Source organism: Schistocerca gregaria, chromosome 8 (assembly GCF_023897955.1).
Source record: "Schistocerca gregaria isolate iqSchGreg1 chromosome 8, iqSchGreg1.2, whole genome shotgun sequence".
Lineage (NCBI taxonomy): Eukaryota > Metazoa > Arthropoda > Insecta > Orthoptera > Acrididae > Schistocerca > Schistocerca gregaria.
In genome coordinates this window covers 308,379,687-308,401,240 of record NC_064927.1, presented here as the reverse complement: position 1 = coordinate 308,401,240, position 21,554 = coordinate 308,379,687, and the positions used below count along the sequence as shown (strand labels likewise).

The following is a 21,554-nucleotide window of genomic DNA, read 5'->3' as shown; positions in this document are numbered from 1 at the left end:
ACGGTTGCGAATGGTCCTCGCCGATACCCCAGGAGCAACAGTGTCCCTAATTTGCTGGGAAGTGGCGGTGCGGTCCCCTACGGCACTGCGTAGGATCCTACAGTCTTGGCGTGCATCCGTGCGTCGCTGCGGTCCGGTCCCAGGTCGACGGCCACGTGCACCTTCCGCCGACCAGTGGCGACAACATCGATGTACTGTGGAGACCTCACGCCCCACGTGTTGAGCAATTCGGCGGTACGTCCACCCGGCCTCCCGCAAGCCCACTATACGCCCTCGCTCAAAGTCCGTCAACTGCACATAGGGTTCACGTCCACACTGTCGCGGCATGCTACCAGTGTTAAAGACTGCGATGGAGCTCCGTATGCCACGGCAAACTGGCTGACACTGACGGCGGCGGTGCACAAATGCTGCGCAGCTAGCGCCATTCGACGGCCAACACCGCGGTTCCTGGTGTGTCCGCTGTGCCGTGCGTGTGATCATTGCTTGTACAGCCCTCTCGCAGTGTCCGGAGCAAGTATGGTGGGTCTGACACACCGGTGTCAATGTGTTCTTTTTTCCATTTTCAGGAGTGTAGTACAAAGGCAGAATGTACCCATCTCAGGAGTGGACTACATTTTTAATTTTATCTTTTATTTTTCATTTTGGTGGAGCAACTGTGATCATTTATGGAGTGGCTGTAAGCTTTTCTGGCTGTCAGGAACATCTGTCTGGATCAAGTTTCATACTTAGCGCTGTCGGGAAAGCATTATCAGAACCTGACTGCATGAATGATCTGAGTCCGATAGCGAACAGCCACCTTCTACTTCCTCTTCTGTCTTCAGCCTCCTTCGGAGAGGGGTTACAGTTATGGTTCTGTGTGCAGGCGCATTAGTTTTGCTTGCAACTCGTCTGGAGACTAACTGATCCTATAGAACATTCTCGTCACGATCTTGTAATGTTTTCTGCTTTAGTAGAACTGTGGTCTTTTTCGTGGGTGCCCTCCACCCAAGTGCAACCTCTGCTGCCTCTGTGTAGTAAACAGGTACAGAAAAATTTACACTAAAATCTGTATTCTTCTTGACTAAGCAAACGATGTTGAGGAGATAGTAGTCTATCTTGACCTCTAAATATGAAATTCTTCTCTCTGCAGTCAGTTTCTGCATTTCGACGTAACGAGGGTACTCCCTACTCAGAACAGTTCACTCACACGGAAGGTGCAATTTGATGTGTAGGCTGCCCGCGTCTACCACAGGCAAGCAGGAGTCGAATGGCCGAAGTACAAAAGAGGGTTGTTTGTAAACCTGCTAAAACCCCCTTTGGGGGATGGGGGAGTATATTTACTGAAAATTCACTAGCCCAACCGGGGATAAATTACAGAAATCCGTGCTTTTTGACCTCAAAAGAGTTGTTATTCACTTCCTGGCCAAGAAATGTTCTCCTGGCAAACATATTTCACGTGCACCTCTGATTGTGTTGCAATATCTAATCCTTCTATACTTACTGCCACTGTCGCTACGATGTGGAAGCAAATGGAGATGGTGTTGCAGATGAGTAACACCGATATCCCGCGGCTGAGAAGCATCTGCAGTAGGTGCATGTAACTGGAAGCAAACCAAAACCACACGCCTGTCATTCTCATTGACGTCAGGATGTGGATGCTCTTAACATTTGTTTATCAAATCACAAAAACTGTTTGATGGACTAAACATATATAATCTATTTATCCATACGGGCTACATAAATCCTCATGTTCAGTTAGTTCCTGTATCATTTACCTGTCCTATTTCTGTCCACCGAAAAGAATGTAAACCCTTCTTAAAACAGTAGAGATTCATAAAATAATAACAAGACAGATTGTATTGTCAGTGATTTTTGTAAAAATCAAGTGCGATCCATAATTTTAGAAGTATATTGCATTCGCAATATCAAATATTTTCACTACCGTTTTCGGATACCGACTAGTCATCATGACATATGAAAGATACATACTACATCAGAAATACCCTGAACCGCCATAGAAACTGGTATAGGCATGCATATTCAAATGCAGAGATATGTAAACAGGCAGAATACGGCGCTGAGGTCGGCAACGTCTATGTAAGACAAATGTCTGGCGCAGTTGTTAGATCGGTTACAGCTGCTATAATGGCAGGTTATCAAGATTCAAGCGAGTTTGAGCGTGATGTAATAGCCGGCGCACGAGCGATGGGACACAGCATCTCCGAGGTAGCGATAAAGTGGGGATTTTCCCGTACGACCGTTTCATGAGTGAACTGTGAACATCAGGAATCCGGTAAAACATCAAATCTCGGACATCGCTGCTGCGGGAAAAATATCCTGCGAGAACGGGACCAACGGTGACTGAAGAGAATCGTTCAACGTGACAGAAGTGCTACCCTTGGGGTAAATTGCTGCAGATTTCCATGCTGGGCCATGAATAGTCAGCGTACGAACCATTCAACGAAACATTATCGATATGGACCTTTGGAGCCAAAGGCCCACTCGTGTAACCTTGATGCCTGCACGACACAAAGCTTTACGACTGGCCTGGGCCCGTCAACAGCGACATGGGACTGTTGATGCCTGGAAACGTGTTGCCTGGTCGGACGAGTCTCGTTTCAAATTCTATCGATCGAATGGACGTGTACGGGTATGGAGACAACCTCATGAATCCATGGACTCTGCATGTCAGCAGGGGACTGTTCAAGCTGATGGAGGCTCGGTAATAGTGTGGGTTGTGTGCAATTGGAGTGATATGGGACCCCTAATACGTTTAGATACGACTCTGACAGGTAACACGTACGTAAACATCCGTCTGATCACCTACATCCATTCATCTCCATTGTGCAATCCGACGGACTTTGGCAATTCCAGCAGGACAATGCGACACCGCGCATGTCCAGAATTGTTACAGAGTGGCTCCAGGAACACTCTCAGAGTGTCTTCAGGAACACTCTCTTAGTTTAAACACTTCCGCTGGCCACCATACTCCCCAGAAATGAACGTTATTGAGCATATCTGCTTTGCCGTGCAAGTGCTGTGCAGAAAAGGCCTCCACCTCCTCGTAGTCTTACGGATTTAATGACAGCCCTGCAGCATTCATGTTATCAGTTCGCTTTAGCGCTACTTCAGACATTAGTCGAGTCCATGCCGTCTTGTTGCGTCACTTCTGTGTTTTCGCGAGCGCCCTATACGATATTAGGCTTTGACTCTTCTGTGTAGAAACCACAATTTAGATTCATGGTTAAGAACAAGCGTAAAAACTGAATGTAACAAGTATACATTATCTATAAATATAGTTTTTGTATTTACTTTTTGTCTTCACTATCCGCTCGGATAGTCGTTAGTGGTGAAGCGCCGCTTCTGGAACGGGGATATGCGTCGCTCCCGATCGAATGCACCAGTCGGATTAACAACGAGGGTCGGTTTGCGGCCAGCCTGGGTGTGATTTTTAGGTTGTTTACCACATCCCACTAAGTGATACTCGGATGCTACCCAAGTCTCGCCTTTGTTATACGATTCGGAAACGTTTAGAAAGCTATCGCTGACTTCCACATGAATACACTGCATGCAGGTAAGTGTGGTACACGTATTCCTTCCCCGAAGGTTAACAGGGTGAGGACAGGAAGGCCACCTGGCCACATCTTAAACTATCCCTGTTAACGAAGCAAGTTAATAACCTTGCAGACCCTGCGACGATGTACGGCAAAATCACAAGCAAAAGAAGGAGATATTTAGTCCAAAATAATGTCATTAGTTGCGAACAAATAAAACTGTTTACAGCTTAAGTGACGTATGCTTACAAGGCTGAGAAACGACTAATGTTGTTTTGCCATAAAGAATGTTATATTCAGGTATTGTTCATAGAAGCATCATCAAGAAAACGTATTTTCAGGTAAAAATCGCAACAAAGGAACATGTTACATTTTAGGTGTTTTTCCAAAGACAGCATTTTTCTCTAATAGTTAATGTTAAGAGGTATTGTCTTACTAGAAGGCAATATTGAATCAGGAACAAACAATGCGAGTCCTTGGAAATGGTCTTTATTTTGTGCAAAGAAAATGTATATAGAGGCGTGCTGAGATAAAATGAACGACCCTGCATTCCACATTTCTCTGATTTTCTCGTAATTTTTCTTAACTGTCAAGTCTTCAGAATGAGATTTTCAATCTGCAGCGGAGTTTGCGCTGATATGGAACTTCCTGGCAGATTAAAACTGTGTGCCGGACCGAGACTCGAACTCTGAACCTTTGCCTTTCGTGGGCAAGTGCTTACCAACTGAGCTACTCAAGAACGACTCACGACCCGTCCTCATAGCTTTAATTCCGCCAGTACCTGGTCTCCTACCTTCCAAACTTCACAGAAGCTCTCCTGCGAACCTTGCAGAACTAGCACTCCTGAAAGAAAGGATATTTGCGGAGACATGGCTTTGCCACAGCCTGGAGGATGTTTCCAGGACGAGATTTTCACTCTGCAGCGGAGTATGCGCTGATATGACACTTCCTGGCAGGTTAAAACTGTGTGCCCGACTGAGCCTCGAACTCGGAACCCTTGCCTTTCGCGGGCAAGTGCTCTACCAACTGAGGTACCCAAGCACGACTCAAGTCTTCAGTTTTTCAACATTTGATTCATACAATGCAATCTTGATTTGCCCGTCCAGTTATCCCACTGTTCTTGTGTTTAATAGTCTCCGTGTCTCAGTAAACAATCCATATTTATACTTAAGAGATGTACAGACTTCCATTATAATTGGTTTATGGCAGAAGCTCGTTTTCTATCTTTTCTTTGTCACTTCAATTGATTATTTTGCAGCTCCAAAGAATTCGTTCTCCTTTCCTCTCCAGGACCTAAGTCAAGATTTATCTAATTAGAGTAATGGGGGAAGTGTAAACCAATTTGAAGCCATCTGAATACATTATCTGTGACCAGTCACTAATACAAGTCACAACCGTCAAATGTCTATGAGTATTTAGCCAGAAAGATTTAAGGTGGAACAACCGGGCGGGTGCAGACGAGATTGATATCTATCGAATGAATCCTGGGGAAAATTAATTTTACAATGAAGGAAGTCCGTCACAAAGCATTCATACGATGTGTTCTTGAAATCTAAGCATCGATGTGAGACCGTTACTCGGTTGAACTAACGAAAGACAGAAAAGATTCAAAGAAAAGATATGCAGTCAGTACCGGTTGTTTGAGTCTTCGCGAGGGTGTCATAGAAATGCTCAACCAATTGCAAATGTAGACGCTATAAAAAAAGAAGCTGTGCTTAGTAATGACTGTCATTATAAAAATTTCAGAAACCCACATTCCATACGTATTAGTAGACACAATATTTTCCTCACATTATGTGATGGGTACCATCAGTCTTCCTAATGTGAGGGGTACCATCAGTCTTTCTTCCAAAGCAACGGACGTGAGTGGAAGTGGAAAGGAGGAAAAATGATCCTGACATGTAGTCATGTGAAGCTGGCACCAGATTTGGTAGATATGCTATAGTTACAGAGTTATGTACAAAATTTGAATAACTCTGCAGAATTTCGAGAAGAAAGCAATAGTATCTGGGAAATTTCAGTCTTGTAAAAATGTTGTGTTCCAGTTTGCAGAAAAAATTATGATCACAATTCTGAATAGCTCTCCAAGTGTTTTACACAAAACCTTAATGATACTTTTTGTGGTGATAGTATTTTATCAAATAATTGTGTGAATAGGGACTCATTTTCCCTACTGATGAAGTTGGCACCCGACTGTCGAGAAATATGAATTTCTTGCAGAGTTCTTGATAAAAATGTTCGCCTCCGTAGCTAATTGGTCATTTCTTTCAGAGTTCTTGATAGAAATGTTCGCCTCCGTAGCTAACTGGTCATTTCTTTCAGAGTTCTTGATAGAAATGTTCGCCTCCGTTGCTAATTGGTCAGCTCGGCTGAGTGCCGCGCGGAGAACCTGGCTTCGATTCCCGGTATTGGCAAGGATTGGTGGTGGGACAGGTACGGGTACACCCAGCCTTGAAAGGCCAATTGAGGAGCTGCACGACCGATTAGTAGCGGTTCCAAGGTCAAAAGACCGGGAGAGCGGTGTGCAGCCCACATGCCCTTTCATACCGCATCCGATGACGCCATGGCAGAGGAGGACACAATTGGCCCGCCAGGAAGCTGCACAAACTTTACGTAGTCCTGTAGAATATCGCGCAAAACATTATGATCACAATTCTGATTACTTCTCCAAGAGTACTACAGAAAACCCTAAAGTCATTTTTTGTGCGCCTATTAGTTTGTGAGACAATTTTTGTGGGTGTTATGGTTCATAAACAACTGTTGTTACACTAGAGCGCCGACCGCTCAAGAGCGTGAATTGAACGAGCATAACCCTACTGTTCAAACGAATGGTTCAAATGGCTCTGAGCACTATGCGACTTAACATCTGTGGTCATCAGTCGCCTAGAACTTATAACTAATTAAACCTAACTAACCTAAGGACATCACACACATCCATGACCGAGGCAGGATTCGAACCTGCGACCGTAGCAATCGCGCGGTTCCGGACTGTGCGCCTAGAACCGCGAGACCACCGCGGCCGGCTGTGTTCAAACGAACTAGAGCTGTTGAAAAAATATCGATATAACGATATTCGATGCTTGTCTCACAAGAAATTGATATACATCGGCAATAATTCTTCCAACTATACATCGATATCAAAATGGCAATATCGAGTGACGATAGTTTTACTTTGTTTTACATTTTTTTACAATTTTAGGTAAATATTTGAAGTTGTTCTTTTGAAATTGTAGTAGAATATAATTTTACTTTCGCTTTGTGCTTAGTGCAGTGTGCAGTGTGAATGAAATAAGATTCCCGATCTGAAGAAATAAAATAGCACACCAGTTACGTTAAAAAACGATTTTTAAAGGAACTAGTGGGCTATTTCTTCACATCGTCATTCTTCAAAAACAGTTGTTGAAAATGATGACCAAAAAATTTAAATGAGAAGATTGGTCTTTGCAGTGGACGGAGACGTGTGAGGGAAAATGCTCACGTAATCGTCACTCGGCGCTATCAACAGAAACTGCAACGTTAAAGTTCATGATCCAGTTTTGACACTACAACTGCATGTCGCTGGCGTTGGCAGTAATGAAAAAAACAGAGAAGTCAACATGAAGCGTTACGGACAAATCCGATATGTGGCGACACCGAATGAAGGACTTATCGGACATGTTTTATTGTGTCACTTAGATTTAGTTAGTTACCACTGCTAGCAATGTGGTTATCGCTAAGCGTGAATGTGCATCGTTTTCCTTCAAATTTTTGCTCGAAGAGGGGTACGTAGGCTGCTAGCTTGTTGATGTGAAAAATATTTAGTAGTAAATCGATCATTATACGTACAGCTCTAAACCCGGCAGCATATTTACAATGTACAGCCGATACTTTATAGGAGCTACGGCGATATTTTTTCCGTCGATATACCGATACTTTCATTCGGTACATCGAGCGCATATAATAAAATTTCTTTAAAATCGATGTAACGGATTCCCGTTATTTTTAAAAATATTGGCAGTCCTTAAGCGAGCTTGGTTAGTACTGTTGCATGTACTCCTTACTTCTTTCGCAGATAACGTGTTCTTTCTTGTCTGATTGTTACCTACTTCTTTATGAAGAAGCTTTAAAGACATGTCAGCCAAATTTTCTGCTTTTCATCTCACAGAATTCCATGTTCAATAAACATTCTTCAGATGGTGTGTGGTAATGATCATCTTCCAAACGAGAAAATATGTTTTCGCAACCTCCAGTAAAGAAATTGAAAGCGCACCGCGAATTCTCATCACACAATCTCTATAGTACTCCAGATGCTAGAATACTTCTCATTCCAAATCACTAAAAACGCTGCAAAATTAACCTCTGCCACAATTTTGTGAAAGTGTGTCCCTCGTTAGTGCCGGCCGCGGTGGTCTCGCGGTTCTAGGCGCGCAGTCGGGAACCGTGCGGCTGCTACGGTCGCAGGTTCGAATCCTGCCTCGGGCATGGATGTGTGTGATGTCCTTAGGTTAGTTAGGTTTAAGTAGTTCTAAGTTCTAGGGGACTGATGACCACAGCAGTTGAGTCCCATAGTGCTCAGAGCCTTTTGAACCATTTTTTAACCTCGTTAGTGTAAATATATCCTCGTTCCTCCCTGCTGCGTCCAAGAATTTCAGAGTTTCCGAAGTATTATCCAATTATCCTTCCTGCACCCGCGACAAAGGCCGGCTGGCCGCCGCTGTATTGTGCTTCCGCGCTCAGGTGTCCAGACCGTCCATCTTGACACTTCCTGTGTGGAGCAAGACCAACACACCTGTGCGAACTTTTCCAACCAGGGCTTGAGCTACGCCTGCCGTTTCGTTTCCACTGGTATTTCAATCTCTACCAGTATTGACAATCATTCATTACGCCACTTTGATAATAAAGACACTACGTCACCTTTCATGCAATAAGCGTTAACAACTATTTACAAGGTGTACGTGACAATGTCAGTCCTCTTTAAATATACATATATACGATATACAACCTATCAAATGATACCTAATTGCGGTTGTAAATAACGGCAAAGTATGTAGATGAGTGCTTGTAAGGTGCGAAATTATAGCCACCTTACACATGTTGCCTGGTCTGACGAGTCTCGTTTCAAACTTAATCGAGCGGATGGACGTGTAGGGAAAGAGACAACCTCATGAATCCATGGACCCTGCATGTCAGCAGGGGACTGTTCAAGGTGCTGGATGCTCTGTAAGGGCGTGGGGCGCGTGCACTTGGAGTGATATGGGATTCCTGATACTTCTATATACGACTCTGACAGGTGACATATACGTACACATAAGTAAGCATCCTATCTGATCACTTCCATCCATTCATGTCCATTATGCATTCCAACGGACATGGACAATTCCAGCTGGACAATGCGACATCCTACACGTCCAGAATTGCTACAGTGTGGTTCCACGAACACTCTTCTGATTTTAGACACTTCTGCTGGCAACCAAACGCCCCAGACATGAACATTATTCACCGTATTTGGGATGTGTTGCTACGTGTTGTTCAGAAGAAATCTCAACCCCTTCATACTCTTACCGATTTGTGGATAGCCGTGCAGGATTCGTGGTGTCAGTTCCCTCCAGCACTACTTCAGACATTATGATATTAGAACTATATATTAATACCTTCAGCTGCTGACGGGCGTTGATATATATCAAAGTGGACGGGAGAAAATGTGTACCCCGACTGGGACTCGAATCCGGTATCTCCTGCTTACATGGCAGACGTTCTATCCATCTGACCCACCGAGGGCACAGAGGATAGTGCGACTGCAGGGACTATCTTGCGCATTACTCCCGAGGCCTACATTATCACCTTATATGTCCACACAGTACATTCGTAGTTTCCCTACCCAACACACTCATTACTCGTGGAAGACATTATTACCAAGTCCCGAAAGAACAGACACAATATCCATATAAGTATATAGTTCTGGCAATACTGGCCATAACCTTCTTCTTCTGTGCGGATGTACACGTATTACCCGAACTCTTACTAGGTAAGAATGTCTTCCACGAGGAGTGTGCTCCCTGCCGCCATTGGATAAGCAGCTGCCAGCAGCAAGTCGTATACTTTTAGCTTACTTATTTGTTGCATAGTTTAATTCTTAATTTCTTTGCGTGTTTTTGGGTACATGCATTGTTTAATTTACAAATTTCGGGCGTATTATAGTATTTGAGTGTTGTAGCATCGCGTTTTAGTACCTGAATAGTGTAAAATTGCGTAGTCTCCTTCTGCCGCCGAGCAGTGTGTCAGCAGTGCGCAAGTAGCAGCAATACAGCATTTACTAGGCAATCTTGTATTTTAATAACCGTTTAAATTTTATGTCTAACTGTTTGTGCTGTCTGTATATTAGTTCAGAAGTTCTTTGCACAACAGTATTTAGCATGGATAGGGACTACGACTGCTGTGTTCGGATATGGGCTGAGTTGGCATCCCTTCGCTCCCAGCTTCAGGCAGTGTTGGCTTCAGTCACAAAGCTTGAAGCTGTTACCAATGGGCATCACCGCGAGGGTCCGGACGGGGGTTTGTCGGGGACGGCCAGCTCGTCCCACGCACCCCCCGATCAGACTACGGCTGTGGCTGCCCGGGATACTGCCCGCATTGAGGCTGACCCGTCACCTGTGGTAGAGTGGGAGGTCGTCTCGAGGTGTGGCAGGGGGCGAAAGACATTCCGGAGGGCTGAACGGAAGGCCTCTCCAGTTTGTCTGACGAACTGGTTTCAGGCTCTGTCTCTGGCTGATACTGATCTTCGGCCGGACATGGTTGCTTGTCCTGTTCCAGAGGTTGTCCCTCAGTCTGCAAGATCCGGGCGGTCGTAGAGGGTGGGCTTACTGGTAGTTGGGAGCTCCAACGTCAGGCGTGTAATGGGACCCCTTAGGGATATGGCTGCAAGGGAGGGGAAGGAAACCAATGTACACTCCGTGTGCATGCCAGGGGGAGTCATTCCAGATGTGGAAAGGGTACTTCCGGATGCCATGAAGGGTACAGGGTGCACCCATCTGCAGGTGGTTGACCATGTCGGCACCAATGATGTGTGTCGCTATGGATCGGAGGAAATCCTCTCTGGCTTCCGGCGGCTATCTGATTTGGTGAAGACTGCCAGTCTTGCTAGTGGGATGAAAGCAGAGCTCACCATCTGCAGCATCGTCGACAGGACTGACTGCGGACCTTTGGTACAGAGCCGAGTGGAGGGTCTGAATCAGAGGCTGAGACGGTTCTGCGACCGTGTGAGCTGCAGATTCCTCCACTTGCGCCATAGGGTGGTGGGGTTTCGGGTTCCGCTGGATAGGTCAGGAGTCCACTACACACAGCAGGCGGCTACACGGGTAGCAGGGATTATGTGGCGTGGACTGGGCAGTTTTTTAGGTTAGATGGCCTCGGGCAAGTACAGAAAGGGCAACAGCCTTAAAGGGGGCGGGGCAAAGTCAGGACATGCGGGGACAAAGCAGCAATCGGTATTGTAATTGTTAACTGTCGAAGCTGCGTTGGTAAAGTACCGGAACTTCAAGCGCTGATAGAAATCGTTATAGGTACGGAAAGCTGGCTGAAACCAGAGATAAATTCTGCCAAAATTTTTACAAAGGCACAGACGGTGTTTAGAAAGGATAGATTGCATGCAACCGATGGTGGCGTGTTTGGCGCTGTTAGTAGTAGTTTATCCTGTAGTGAAGTAGAAGTGGATAGTTCTTGTGAATTATTATGGGTGGAGGTAATATTCAACAACCGAGCTAGGTTAATAATTGGCTCCTTTTACCGACCTCCCAACTCAGCCTCATTAGTGGCAGAACAACTGAGAGAAAATCTGGAATACATTTCACATAAATTTCCTCAGCATGTTATAGTCTTAGGTGCAGATTTCAATTTACCAGATATAGACCGGGACACTCAGATGTTTAGGACGGGTGGTAGGGACAGGGCATCGAGTGACGTCATACTGAGTGCACTATCCGAAAATTACCTCGAGTAATTAAACAGAGAACCGACTCGTGGAGATAACATTTTGGACCTACTCAGAACAAACAGACCCGAACTTTTCGTCTCTGTAAGCGCAGAACAGGGAATCAGTGATCATAAGGCCGTTGCAGCATCCCTCAATATGGAAGTAAATAGGAATATTAAAAAGGGAGGAAGGTTTACGTGTTTAGCAAGAGTAATAGGAGGCAGATTTCAGACTACCTAACAGATCAAAAGGAAAATTTCTGTTCCGACGCTGACAATGTTGAGTGTTTATGGAAAAAGTTCAAGGCAAGCGTAAAATGCGCTTTAGATAGGTACGTGACGAGTAAAACTGTGAAGGACGGGAAAAACCCACCGTGGTTCAACAACAAAGTTAGGAAACTACTGCGAAAGCAAAGAGAGCTTCACTGCAAGTTTAAACGCAGCCAAAACCTCTCAGACAAACAGAAGCTAAACGATGTCAAAGTTAGCGTAAGGAGGGCTATGCGTCAACCGTTCAGTGAATTCGAAAGTAAAAACCTATGTACAGACTTGACAGAAAATCCTAGGAAGTTCTGGTCGTACTTTAAATCAGTAAGTGGATCCGGATATCCAGACACTTGGATGATGATGGCATTGAAACAGAGGATGACACGGTTAATGCTGAAACACTAAATAACTTTTTCCAAAGCTGTTTCACAGAGGAAGACCGCACTGCAGTTCCTTTTCTAAATCCTCGCGCAAACGAAAAAATGGCTGACATCGAAATCAGTGTCCAAGGAATAGAAAAGCAACTGAAATCACTCAACAGAGGAAAGTCCACTGGACCAGACGGGATACCAATTCGATGTCTCTAGAGGAACAGAATGTTCCAAATGATTGGAAAAGAGCACAGGTAGTTCCAGTTTTTAAGGAGGGTCATCGATCAGTTGCGCAAAACTATAGGCCGATATCTCTGACATCGATCTGTTGTAGAATTTTAGAACATGTTTTTTGCTCGCGTGTCATGCCATTTCTGGAAACCCAGAAACTACTCTGTAGGAATCAACATGGATTCCGGAAACAGCGATCGTGTGAGACCCAACTCGCTTTATTTGTTCATGAGACCCAGAAAATATTAGATACAGACTGCCAGGTACGCGTTCGATACAGTTCCGCACTGTCGCCTGATAAACAAAGTAAGAGCCTACGGAATATCAGACCAGCTGTGTGGCTGGATTGAAGAGTTTTTAGCAAACAGAACACAGCATGTTGTTCTCAATGGAGAGACGTCTAGATACGTTAAAGTAACCTCTGGCGTGCCACAGGGGAGTGTTATGGGACCATTGCTTTTCACAATATACATAAATTACCTAGTAGATAGTGTCGGAAGTTCCATGCGGCTTTTCGCGGATGATGGTGTAGTATTCAGAGAAGTTGCAACATTAGGAAATTGCAGCGAAATGCAGGAAGATCTGCAGCGGATAGGCACTTGGTGCAGGGATTGGCAACTGGCCCTCAACATAGACAAATGCAAAGTATTGCCGATACATAGAAAGAAGTATCCTTTATTGGATGATTATATGATAGCAGAACAAACACTGATAGCAGTTACTTCTGTAAAATATCTGGGAGTATGCGTACGGAACGATTTGAAGTGAAATGATCATATAAAATTAATTGTTGGTAAGGCGGGTGCCAGGTTGAGATTCATTGGGAGAGTTCTTAGAAAATGTAGTCCTTCAACAAAGGGGTGGCTTAGAAAACACTAGTTCGACCTATACTTGAGTATTGCTCATCAGTGTGGGATCCGTACCAAGTCGGGTTGAAAGAGGAGATAGAGAAGATCCAAAGAAGAGCGGCCCGTTTCGTCACAGGGTTATTTGGTAAGCGTGGTAGCGTTACGGAGATGTTCAGCAAACTCAAGTGGCAGACTCAGCAAGAGAGGCGCTCTGCATCGCTGTGTAGCTTGCTGTCCTAGTTTCGAGAGGGTGCGTTTCTGGATGAGGTATCGAATGTATTGCTTCCCCCTACTTATACCTCCCGAGGAGATCACGAATGTAAAATTAGAGAGATTCGAGCGCGCACGGAGGCTTTCTGGCAGTCGTTCTTCCCGCGGACCATAAGCGACTGGAACAGGAAAGGGAGGTAATGACAGTGGCACGTAAAGTGCCCTCCGCCGCGCACCGTTGGGTGGCTTGCGGAGTATAAATGTAGATGTAGAGGAATGAGTGTATTGGGTAGGGTCAAATGGTTCAAATGGCTCCGAGCACTAAGGGACTTAACATCTATGGTCATCAGTCCCCTAGAACTTAGAACTACTTAAACCTAACTAGCCTAAGGACATCACACAACACCCAGTCATCACGAGGCAGAGAAAATCCCTGACCCCGCCGGGAATCGAACCCGGGAACCCGGGAGCGGGAAGCGAGAACGCTACCGCACGACCACGAGCTGCGGACCGGGTTGGGTCACTACGAATGAAGTGTGTGGACATATAAGGTGAGAATGTAGGTCTCGCGGGAGCCGTTATCGAGATAGTCCCTGCAGTCGCACCACTCTCTGTGCCCTCAGTGGCTCAGATGGATAAAGTGTCTGTCACGTAAGCAGGAGATCCCAGGTTCGAGTACCGGTCGCGGCACCTATTTTCACCTGTCACTATTGACATATATCAACGCCCGTCAGCAGCTGAAGGTATTATTATATTATTTTAATTTAGTTATAGACGGCTGCCGGTCATCAATCCATGTGAGTATATGCTTCAGACATTAGTCGGGCCCATGCCATGTCGTACTGCGGCACTTCTCCGTGCTCCCAGGGGCCCTACACGAAATTAGGCAGGTGTACCAGTTTCTTTGGCTATTCTGTATACATGGAAGGAGACTCACTTTATTATGATCTGATGGTGATTTATGTTCTCCACGAGGCTGCGGAACATCTCATCGTGTGAATACAGAGGACTTCGGGCCTCAGCCTCAGCTGCGCCGGCAGATTTTCCTTCAGAGTGGTACGACGCTTTTGCTGGAGGAGTGTCCTTGTGGCAGGCGGTGGGCTCGGCACTCGGGGCCCTGTCCGAGCCGACGCCACAGAGCCTGTCGTTGAGGACGGCCAGCTCGGCGGCGGCCTGCAGCATCAGCGCCAGCATGGCGCAGTCCAGCAGCACCGACGTCTCCGAGCAGATCCAGCAGCACGGCACCTGCACGCCCAGCAGGATCTCGTACGTCGGCGAGGACTGCGTGTCCAACGGCAGCCACAGCGGCATCATGAAGCCCCGCTTCACCGGGCGTCCGTCTGCCCGCGCCGAGGCGATGGCGCCGGCTACGATAGGAGCGACGGTCCACATGGCCGAGTTCATCCTGTACGACACCTGCAATGCGGTACACCAGGACAATAACGCTCCAAGTTTATGGTGATAAAACGTATCGCGCATTGGTACTATAATCGAAATCTGGCCTGTGAGGTTAGTTTAGGTTATTCGTAATTGTGTCCAAGTTGTTGTAGCCATAAAGTTTGTGCGTCACCTTTACTCGTTGCAAGTTTTCAGCACCTATCTGCTCTAAGGTTATCGCTGAAAATTGAGGTAGCTGTGTGTCCTACGATAGGGACGCTTGTATTGGACTCCGCTAATCGACGACATCTTCAGAAAAAAGGAAATTCAAAGGAACCGAACAAAAGTTCGATAGTTACCTATTATCCATCTTTGAGCATAAGCAGCTATACAAAAAATACACAGCTTCTGTAAAGGAACTGCACAAACACTTCAAGTAAAGGCTCTGAGCACTATGGGACTTAACTTCTGAGGTCATCAGTCCCCTAGAACTTAAAACTACTCAAACCTAACTAACCTAAGGACATCACGCACATCCGTGCCCGTGGCAGGATTCAAACCTGCGACTGCAGTAGTCTCGCAGTTCCAGACTGTAGCGCCTAGAACCGCTCGGCCACTCCGGCCGGCACTTCAAGTAGTAGAGAGGTGTAGATAGTACTGCCAGTACTAATTATGGAGACACGAGGCGCCAAAATGAAATTTCTACAGCACTGCAATCGACGATCACAGGTTCGGAGCACCTATGACTGACACCTATTAAAAAATCCAGTTTTATAGGCTAGAATCTCTCTTTTCACTTTTCCCTCATATAGGGCAGGCGGCCAATTCCACGTGAGGCATTTATGAGAGTATTCCGGTGAAAATTGGACGTCTATGATTCTACTGTTGTAAGGTGTCAGGCAAATCCAACACCTTCCATGAAAACCCTGACATGATAGCAAATCTGGCAGTATGTCACATAGCTCCGAATAAATCCTGACATTAAATTAACCAAAGTAATATGATCAACGAGTGAGCAAATAGAATACCACAGACTAACACAAGAACGCCTAAATGCATGTCATACCTTCCCACCGTGAAAGAGACGCAGTTCCGAGGGGAGAAACGAGAACAGAAGCCGAGAGCAGAGTCGTGTGAGCGAGAAGTCCCTACAATAAGCGACAGACACCCACGTCGTCAGCCGTCCGCAAAGACAGAGCCCTCCAGCCCATGTTAAAAGATAGAGCCCTCCAGAAGAATAGTATTGATCTTACGATAACACTAAAAGGGCCACACCAGCTGCAGGTTTTAGCGTAAGACTATACGCGTCTCTGTTGCGTTGCAAGCATTAAGAACATTGCCACACCACGAAAAGTATAACGTTTCCCATTGAATAGACAGAATTTTTGTAGGCGGAGATTAAAGTTAACACTGAGATCTGATTGGTCAGTTGAAAACACGGCCAGATACCTTTTTTTAAAACCAATTTCGGTAAATTATAGTAAGGAGAAGTTAGGAGAGGAGAGTTGCTTCCGAGACGGCGAGGTGAGCGGAGCTGTGCCGCCCGCTGGCCCCTGACGCTGCCTTAACACCGACAAGGTAATGATCGCACGCGATGCCGCATTTTTGAGCGCATAAGGCTTCACTCAGAACTGCAGAAGTCTCATCTGTTACACACCCTTTTTACGTAATACTAGTATCGATCGTCAATTAAATGTCATGGTGTTCACATTTGCTACTTGAAGTAAAAATCTGAAATGCGATGATTTTTCTGTTATATAATTATTGAGAAGCCACATCAGCCACTTTAATTTACGACAAGTTATATAAGTAATTAAAGATAATTAAGGGTCACAGTTGACCATTTTGATAGTTTTCTCTTTTAAGAAACTTAACTTAAATCTAGATTATAGATGTGATATGGCATAGGTCATCCTTCGATCCATTGTAGAACTTGGAAACCCATTCAGGGAATATTCGTTCACATTTTTGTAGAACGCAGTTGGTTTTTATCATCCTGTATTAAAATATTTCCTTTTATCAATAGTGCAATTTATAAACAATGTTTTGTGAGTAGAATAAAATTTCCAATGGTAAACTTAACTGCTTTTTCGACGTTATTTTACCAGCTAACTAAAAATAGGAAAGCCTTGAACCCCTTCCACTAAATTTAGTTAGTATTAAGATTCTTTTACAGGGAATGCAGTGGAGCTGACGCTGAAATCGTTAAGTATTTGATTATATCATCGCTAGTCTCACTGAACTCTTCTGAACTCTACATGTCATGTGTGGTCTGGCGTCTCCTTACCAGCAACAGGTCCCTGGTTCAAACTAGTCAATTCCCTAAAAAACAAGCTCAGAGCGTCGTTGCGCAAAAGTGGTAGGGAGACACGACTTAGAACAAACAGACACCACGCAGAATGTTAGGCTGTGTACGTACACAAACTCTGTGTCTGAGATATTATTGTCGCGAGTAGTGGCGAACGAAGAGTTGTCGAAGGGAGTCGGAAGTGGTCGGACGCAGGTCGTGGTGGAGAAAGGCGCGCGACATGAGAGGTCGCAGCCTGCCGTGATCTTGCTAGTAGTGTCAGAGGAGACTTTGGTATTAATTGAGGATTTTTGGTAAATTGCCTTTTTGCTGCACTTAGTTGTTGGTTGCTTACGCACTGGAGGAATTTCGTCAGTTTTGTGTATAGATATACTCAGAGTAATATTCGTATCTTTGTTGTGATCAGAAACGTGTTTATTGAGTATAGATATTGTGGATCTGTGTAAAGTCTGCCAGTGTTTAAATCACCGGTTTTCTAAAAAAAGTAAATTAAAAGTTTTTATTGCTTTCTCTCATTTTTCTTTGCATCGTTTAAGGTTAATTGACTAAACCCCTCTGATCTTTCGGTTTCTATGTATGAAAGTATGGCAGTAATTGTTGCAGTTTGTCCATGCATTGCATTCTGTATGGATTGAAGTATTGGGTTTTGAAATATTTTAGCATGTTGCTGATCACACAGTCGCAGCGGCAAGACGAGGCAAGTTATCTGTTGCGTACAGGAACATTGCACAGCAGTTGTAAGAAGACGTTAGAGGATATTTCAAATCTCGTCTGCCCCCGATAGCTGAGTGGTCAGCGTGATGGGGGCCCGGGTTTGATTCCCGGCTGGGTCGGGGATTTTCTCCCCTGAGGGACTGGGTGTTGTGTTGTCCTCATCATCATTTCATCCCCATCCGGAGCGCTGGTCGCCCATGTGGCGTCGAATGTAATAAGAGCTGCACCAAGGAGGCCGGACCTGCCCCGCTTGGGGCCTCCCGGCCAATGACGCCAAGCGCTCATTTCCATTTCAATCTCGCACTCAGATAGTTGAGAAACGATTTCTTTATAATTCGTGGGAGGAGTAATTAATATTCTGTACCTGTTTCTTTCTGTTCTGAGTCAGAATTACAATATTGTCACACACATTTCCGTACCCTCTAAAAATAATTACGAACGGGTTTCAACGGAAATATCCGCAGTGTGCTCGTTGCTCTTGTCCCTTCGTGTGTCGCTACGCAGGAGGTTTCTTTGCGTTATTTTGTATAAATAATATTAACAACTGTAGACTGTGCGGCGCTTGGTATGGGCGGCACTGACTGCTGTTACTTCTCGTTTGCCGAAAAGGGTACCCCGTGCTTGAGTGCCGATGCTCAGCTTTCCCAAGCCTAGAAGACTGTTGGCGTATGAATTCGCACGAGTGGTAGCCAGCAACCACGTGTGACAGCCCACGTTAGACAACTGCGTCACTGGAAACTTCATCGTTACCTACATACGCCCGTCATTTAAGGTAACAATTGTCTTCAGCATCCCTAACCGGGAGACTAGGACGTGGCACGAAATTGTACTCGGTGAGACTTAAATTTCCTTTTCTACTATTTGTTCATCCGTATCACTTTGCGATTCTGGTTTCGCCCCCGTCCCGACCCTCGCATCGACCCTCCCCCAAAATATGTTCAAGACTATTCCTGTGCCGACTGGAATACCTGCCGGGATACTCTCACTACCCGGATCGATAGCCGCCCCCTCGTCTATCACCAGCCTGATGACGTTACCCGCGCCGCCTCCTTCCTCGAGTAGACTTTGTCTGAGGCCGTGGAGGCCCACATCCCTACCGTCGCCATCCACCCGCACTGTCCCACTTTACCGCCACAGGCCGTCCTCCGCCTCCGTGAATCCCGCCGTCTCTACCGTGCCTTCCTTCACACGCGTGACGGGGACACACTACGACACCACCGCCAGCTCCAACGACACATCTGAAACTTGCTCGAGGCCAAGAAACGCTGGGACTGGCAACAGACATGCACTTGTCTTAATGCTACCCTACCTATCAACTCGTCTAAGTACTGGTCAGCCTTCCACCGCCTTCCGGATCTAACCCCCCCCTTACTACCCTCTCCTTCATGATGACCACCCCTTTCCTGATAACCTTAGTAAGGCCAACCACTTTGCTTCTTACCTCTCTGATGTCTTTACCCTCCCTGACGATCCCCAGTTCGATTATTCCCTCTTCCCTGTTGTCTGCCATTGAACTGACACCTCTGCCCCTCCACTCGCTCATGACTTTCAGTACTTGGACAACATTACACACACCGAACTCAATACAATGCCCCGATCACTGTTCAAGATATCATCTCTACACTTGGCATGAAATACACCGCTCCCGGTCACGGCTGTGTTACCTATCACCATCTCTGTGAAGCTCCCACCTCCTTCCCCTCCACCCTTGGCCAGACTTTATAATCTGGTCTTGTCCACTGGCTTCTACCCCGAGCTGTGGAAAACCTACAGGATCCTGATGTTCCTCAAACCCGACAAACCGTCATCCGCTGTCTCCTCCTACCGTCCCATCAACCTTACCTCAGTCTTCAGCAAGGTCCTGGAATCCATCCTCACCTGATGCATCCACCAGCATCGCCTCCTTCCTGCTACCCAATTTGGCTTTCGGCCATCCTTCTCTGCCGATGACCTTCTCCTCCACCTCATTCACCTCCTCTCTGAACAACTTAACTCCCGTCGTTCTGCCGTCTTCGTCTCCCTCGACCTTGAACGTGCCTACGACCGTGTATGGCATTCCGGTCTTCTTTTCAAAATCCAAACCTTCGCCCTTCCTATTAACTATGTCCGTCTGATCTCCTTTCTTTTCCACCGTCCTTCTTATGTCACCATCCATAACACGGATTCACACACCTTCTATCCTCCGTCGGTGTAACCCAAGATTCCGTCCTCTCCCCTCTTCTGTACCTTCTATATACGGCGGACATGCCGCCGTCTTCACCGCCCCCCCCCCCCATCCACCTTCTCCAGTACGCCGATGACACTGCCTTCCTTGCTTTCGCCCCCACCCTGCAACGCTCCCTGCACCTTCTCCAATCCCATATTGACTGGTTCACCACTTCGTGTGTAACCAGTGGGTGCTCAAGGTCAATTCTTCCAAAACCCAGGCAATCATTGTAGGCAAAACCACCCCTCCTTCCGCCTCCTTGATTTTTATATCACCATCTACGGCCGTCCCATTCACCTCACCCCAACCCTCAAGTACCTTGGTGTCAGCCCTGACCGTCGCCTTTCGTGGAACCCACATCGCCCATCTCCGGACAATCCAAGCCAAGGCACTTTCCTGACTCCGCCTCTTCAAACTCCTTTCTGGACCCCTCCACCATCCTCCACGCTTATAAATCCCTCATCAGCCCCATCCTCTGCTATGCCCATCCTGCCTGGATCTCCGCCTCTCCCATCTACTCTAAGTCCCTCCAAATCCTTGAATGCCACATGCTCCGCCACACCTATCGCATCCATCTCTCATCCCTCATGGGGATCCTATACGACTTGATTCCCTCCCCAAACCTTCTCCTTTTCCTTGAACGAACACGGCTCCTTTACACCTCCCGCAAGCTCAATCCCCCACACCCTCTTGTCTCTCCCATCCTCGCCTATTCCCGCCTGCTGCCGCACCTGTATTCTTGTATCCCATCTGCTCTCCAACTTCACACCCTCCATACCCTTTCCCAAAGTGGCTTCTGCCAACTACCCCTCCCTGATGATGTCCTTATCCCGTCCATCTACCCCTCCTACCAGATCTGACTCTCCCCTCCCATTCCCCCCTTTTTCCCCCAGGGCTCCCTCTCTCCCTCCTCACCTTCTTTTTCCCTCCTCCTCTCTCCCACGTCTCCGGTTTCCATCCCTCTCCCTGGGCTTCCAACTCCCCGTCTCTCCTCCCCCCACTCTCCCTTCTTTCTCGAACTGGCTCCACCCCCCTTTCCCACCCTCCTACCTCTCCCTTTCACCTGGAGGCAGGCCTCCCCCCTTCGTCAGTGTGAGTGCTTTGCCAATGATCATCGCCAGTGTTTTCCGTGCATCAGTGTCTCTCTGTTTGTGTACAGTACCTTCGTCAGTGTTTTCTACTACGTTCGTGTCTCCACCTGGACGTCTTCATCTGTTTTCAACTGGTGCCACCCTTCATTACAGTGTCTTCCGTCGAACGACTTCTAATTTCTTGTGCAGTGTTCATCTTGTGTTTACCATGTTTTTTATGTTTTCTACACTTCCGTGTATTTATGTTGTGTCTTTTGGCCGAAGAGCGGCGTATGTAGGCCGCTGCCGGCCCGCCTCAGCTGATGCATGAAATCACAACAAAGGAAAAAAAATACAGTGATTACTGTACGTCTCAGCACCAATCGACTAGAGGTCTCTCCCTCTTGTTTTCGTGTGTTGCCTCTCTTGTTGTACACAGACTGCCTGGGACCACTCTCCTATGCTTTGTGTC

General features: G+C 46.4%; 1 protein-coding gene across 1 annotated transcript in view; it reads right to left on the bottom strand.

Annotated features, from left to right (window-relative positions):
* Positions 1–21,554, bottom strand: part of LOC126285162 (odorant receptor 59a-like) — a 103,207-nt gene that overhangs the window by 60,968 nt on the left and 20,685 nt on the right. The window contains exons 3-4 of the mRNA XM_049984473.1: positions 14,345–14,823; positions 1,481–1,580 (exon numbers count right to left, since the gene is read on the bottom strand). Of these exons, the coding sequence (XP_049840430.1) occupies positions 1,481–1,580; positions 14,345–14,823 (579 nt within the window). The remainder of the gene's footprint in view (positions 1–1,480; positions 1,581–14,344; positions 14,824–21,554) is intronic.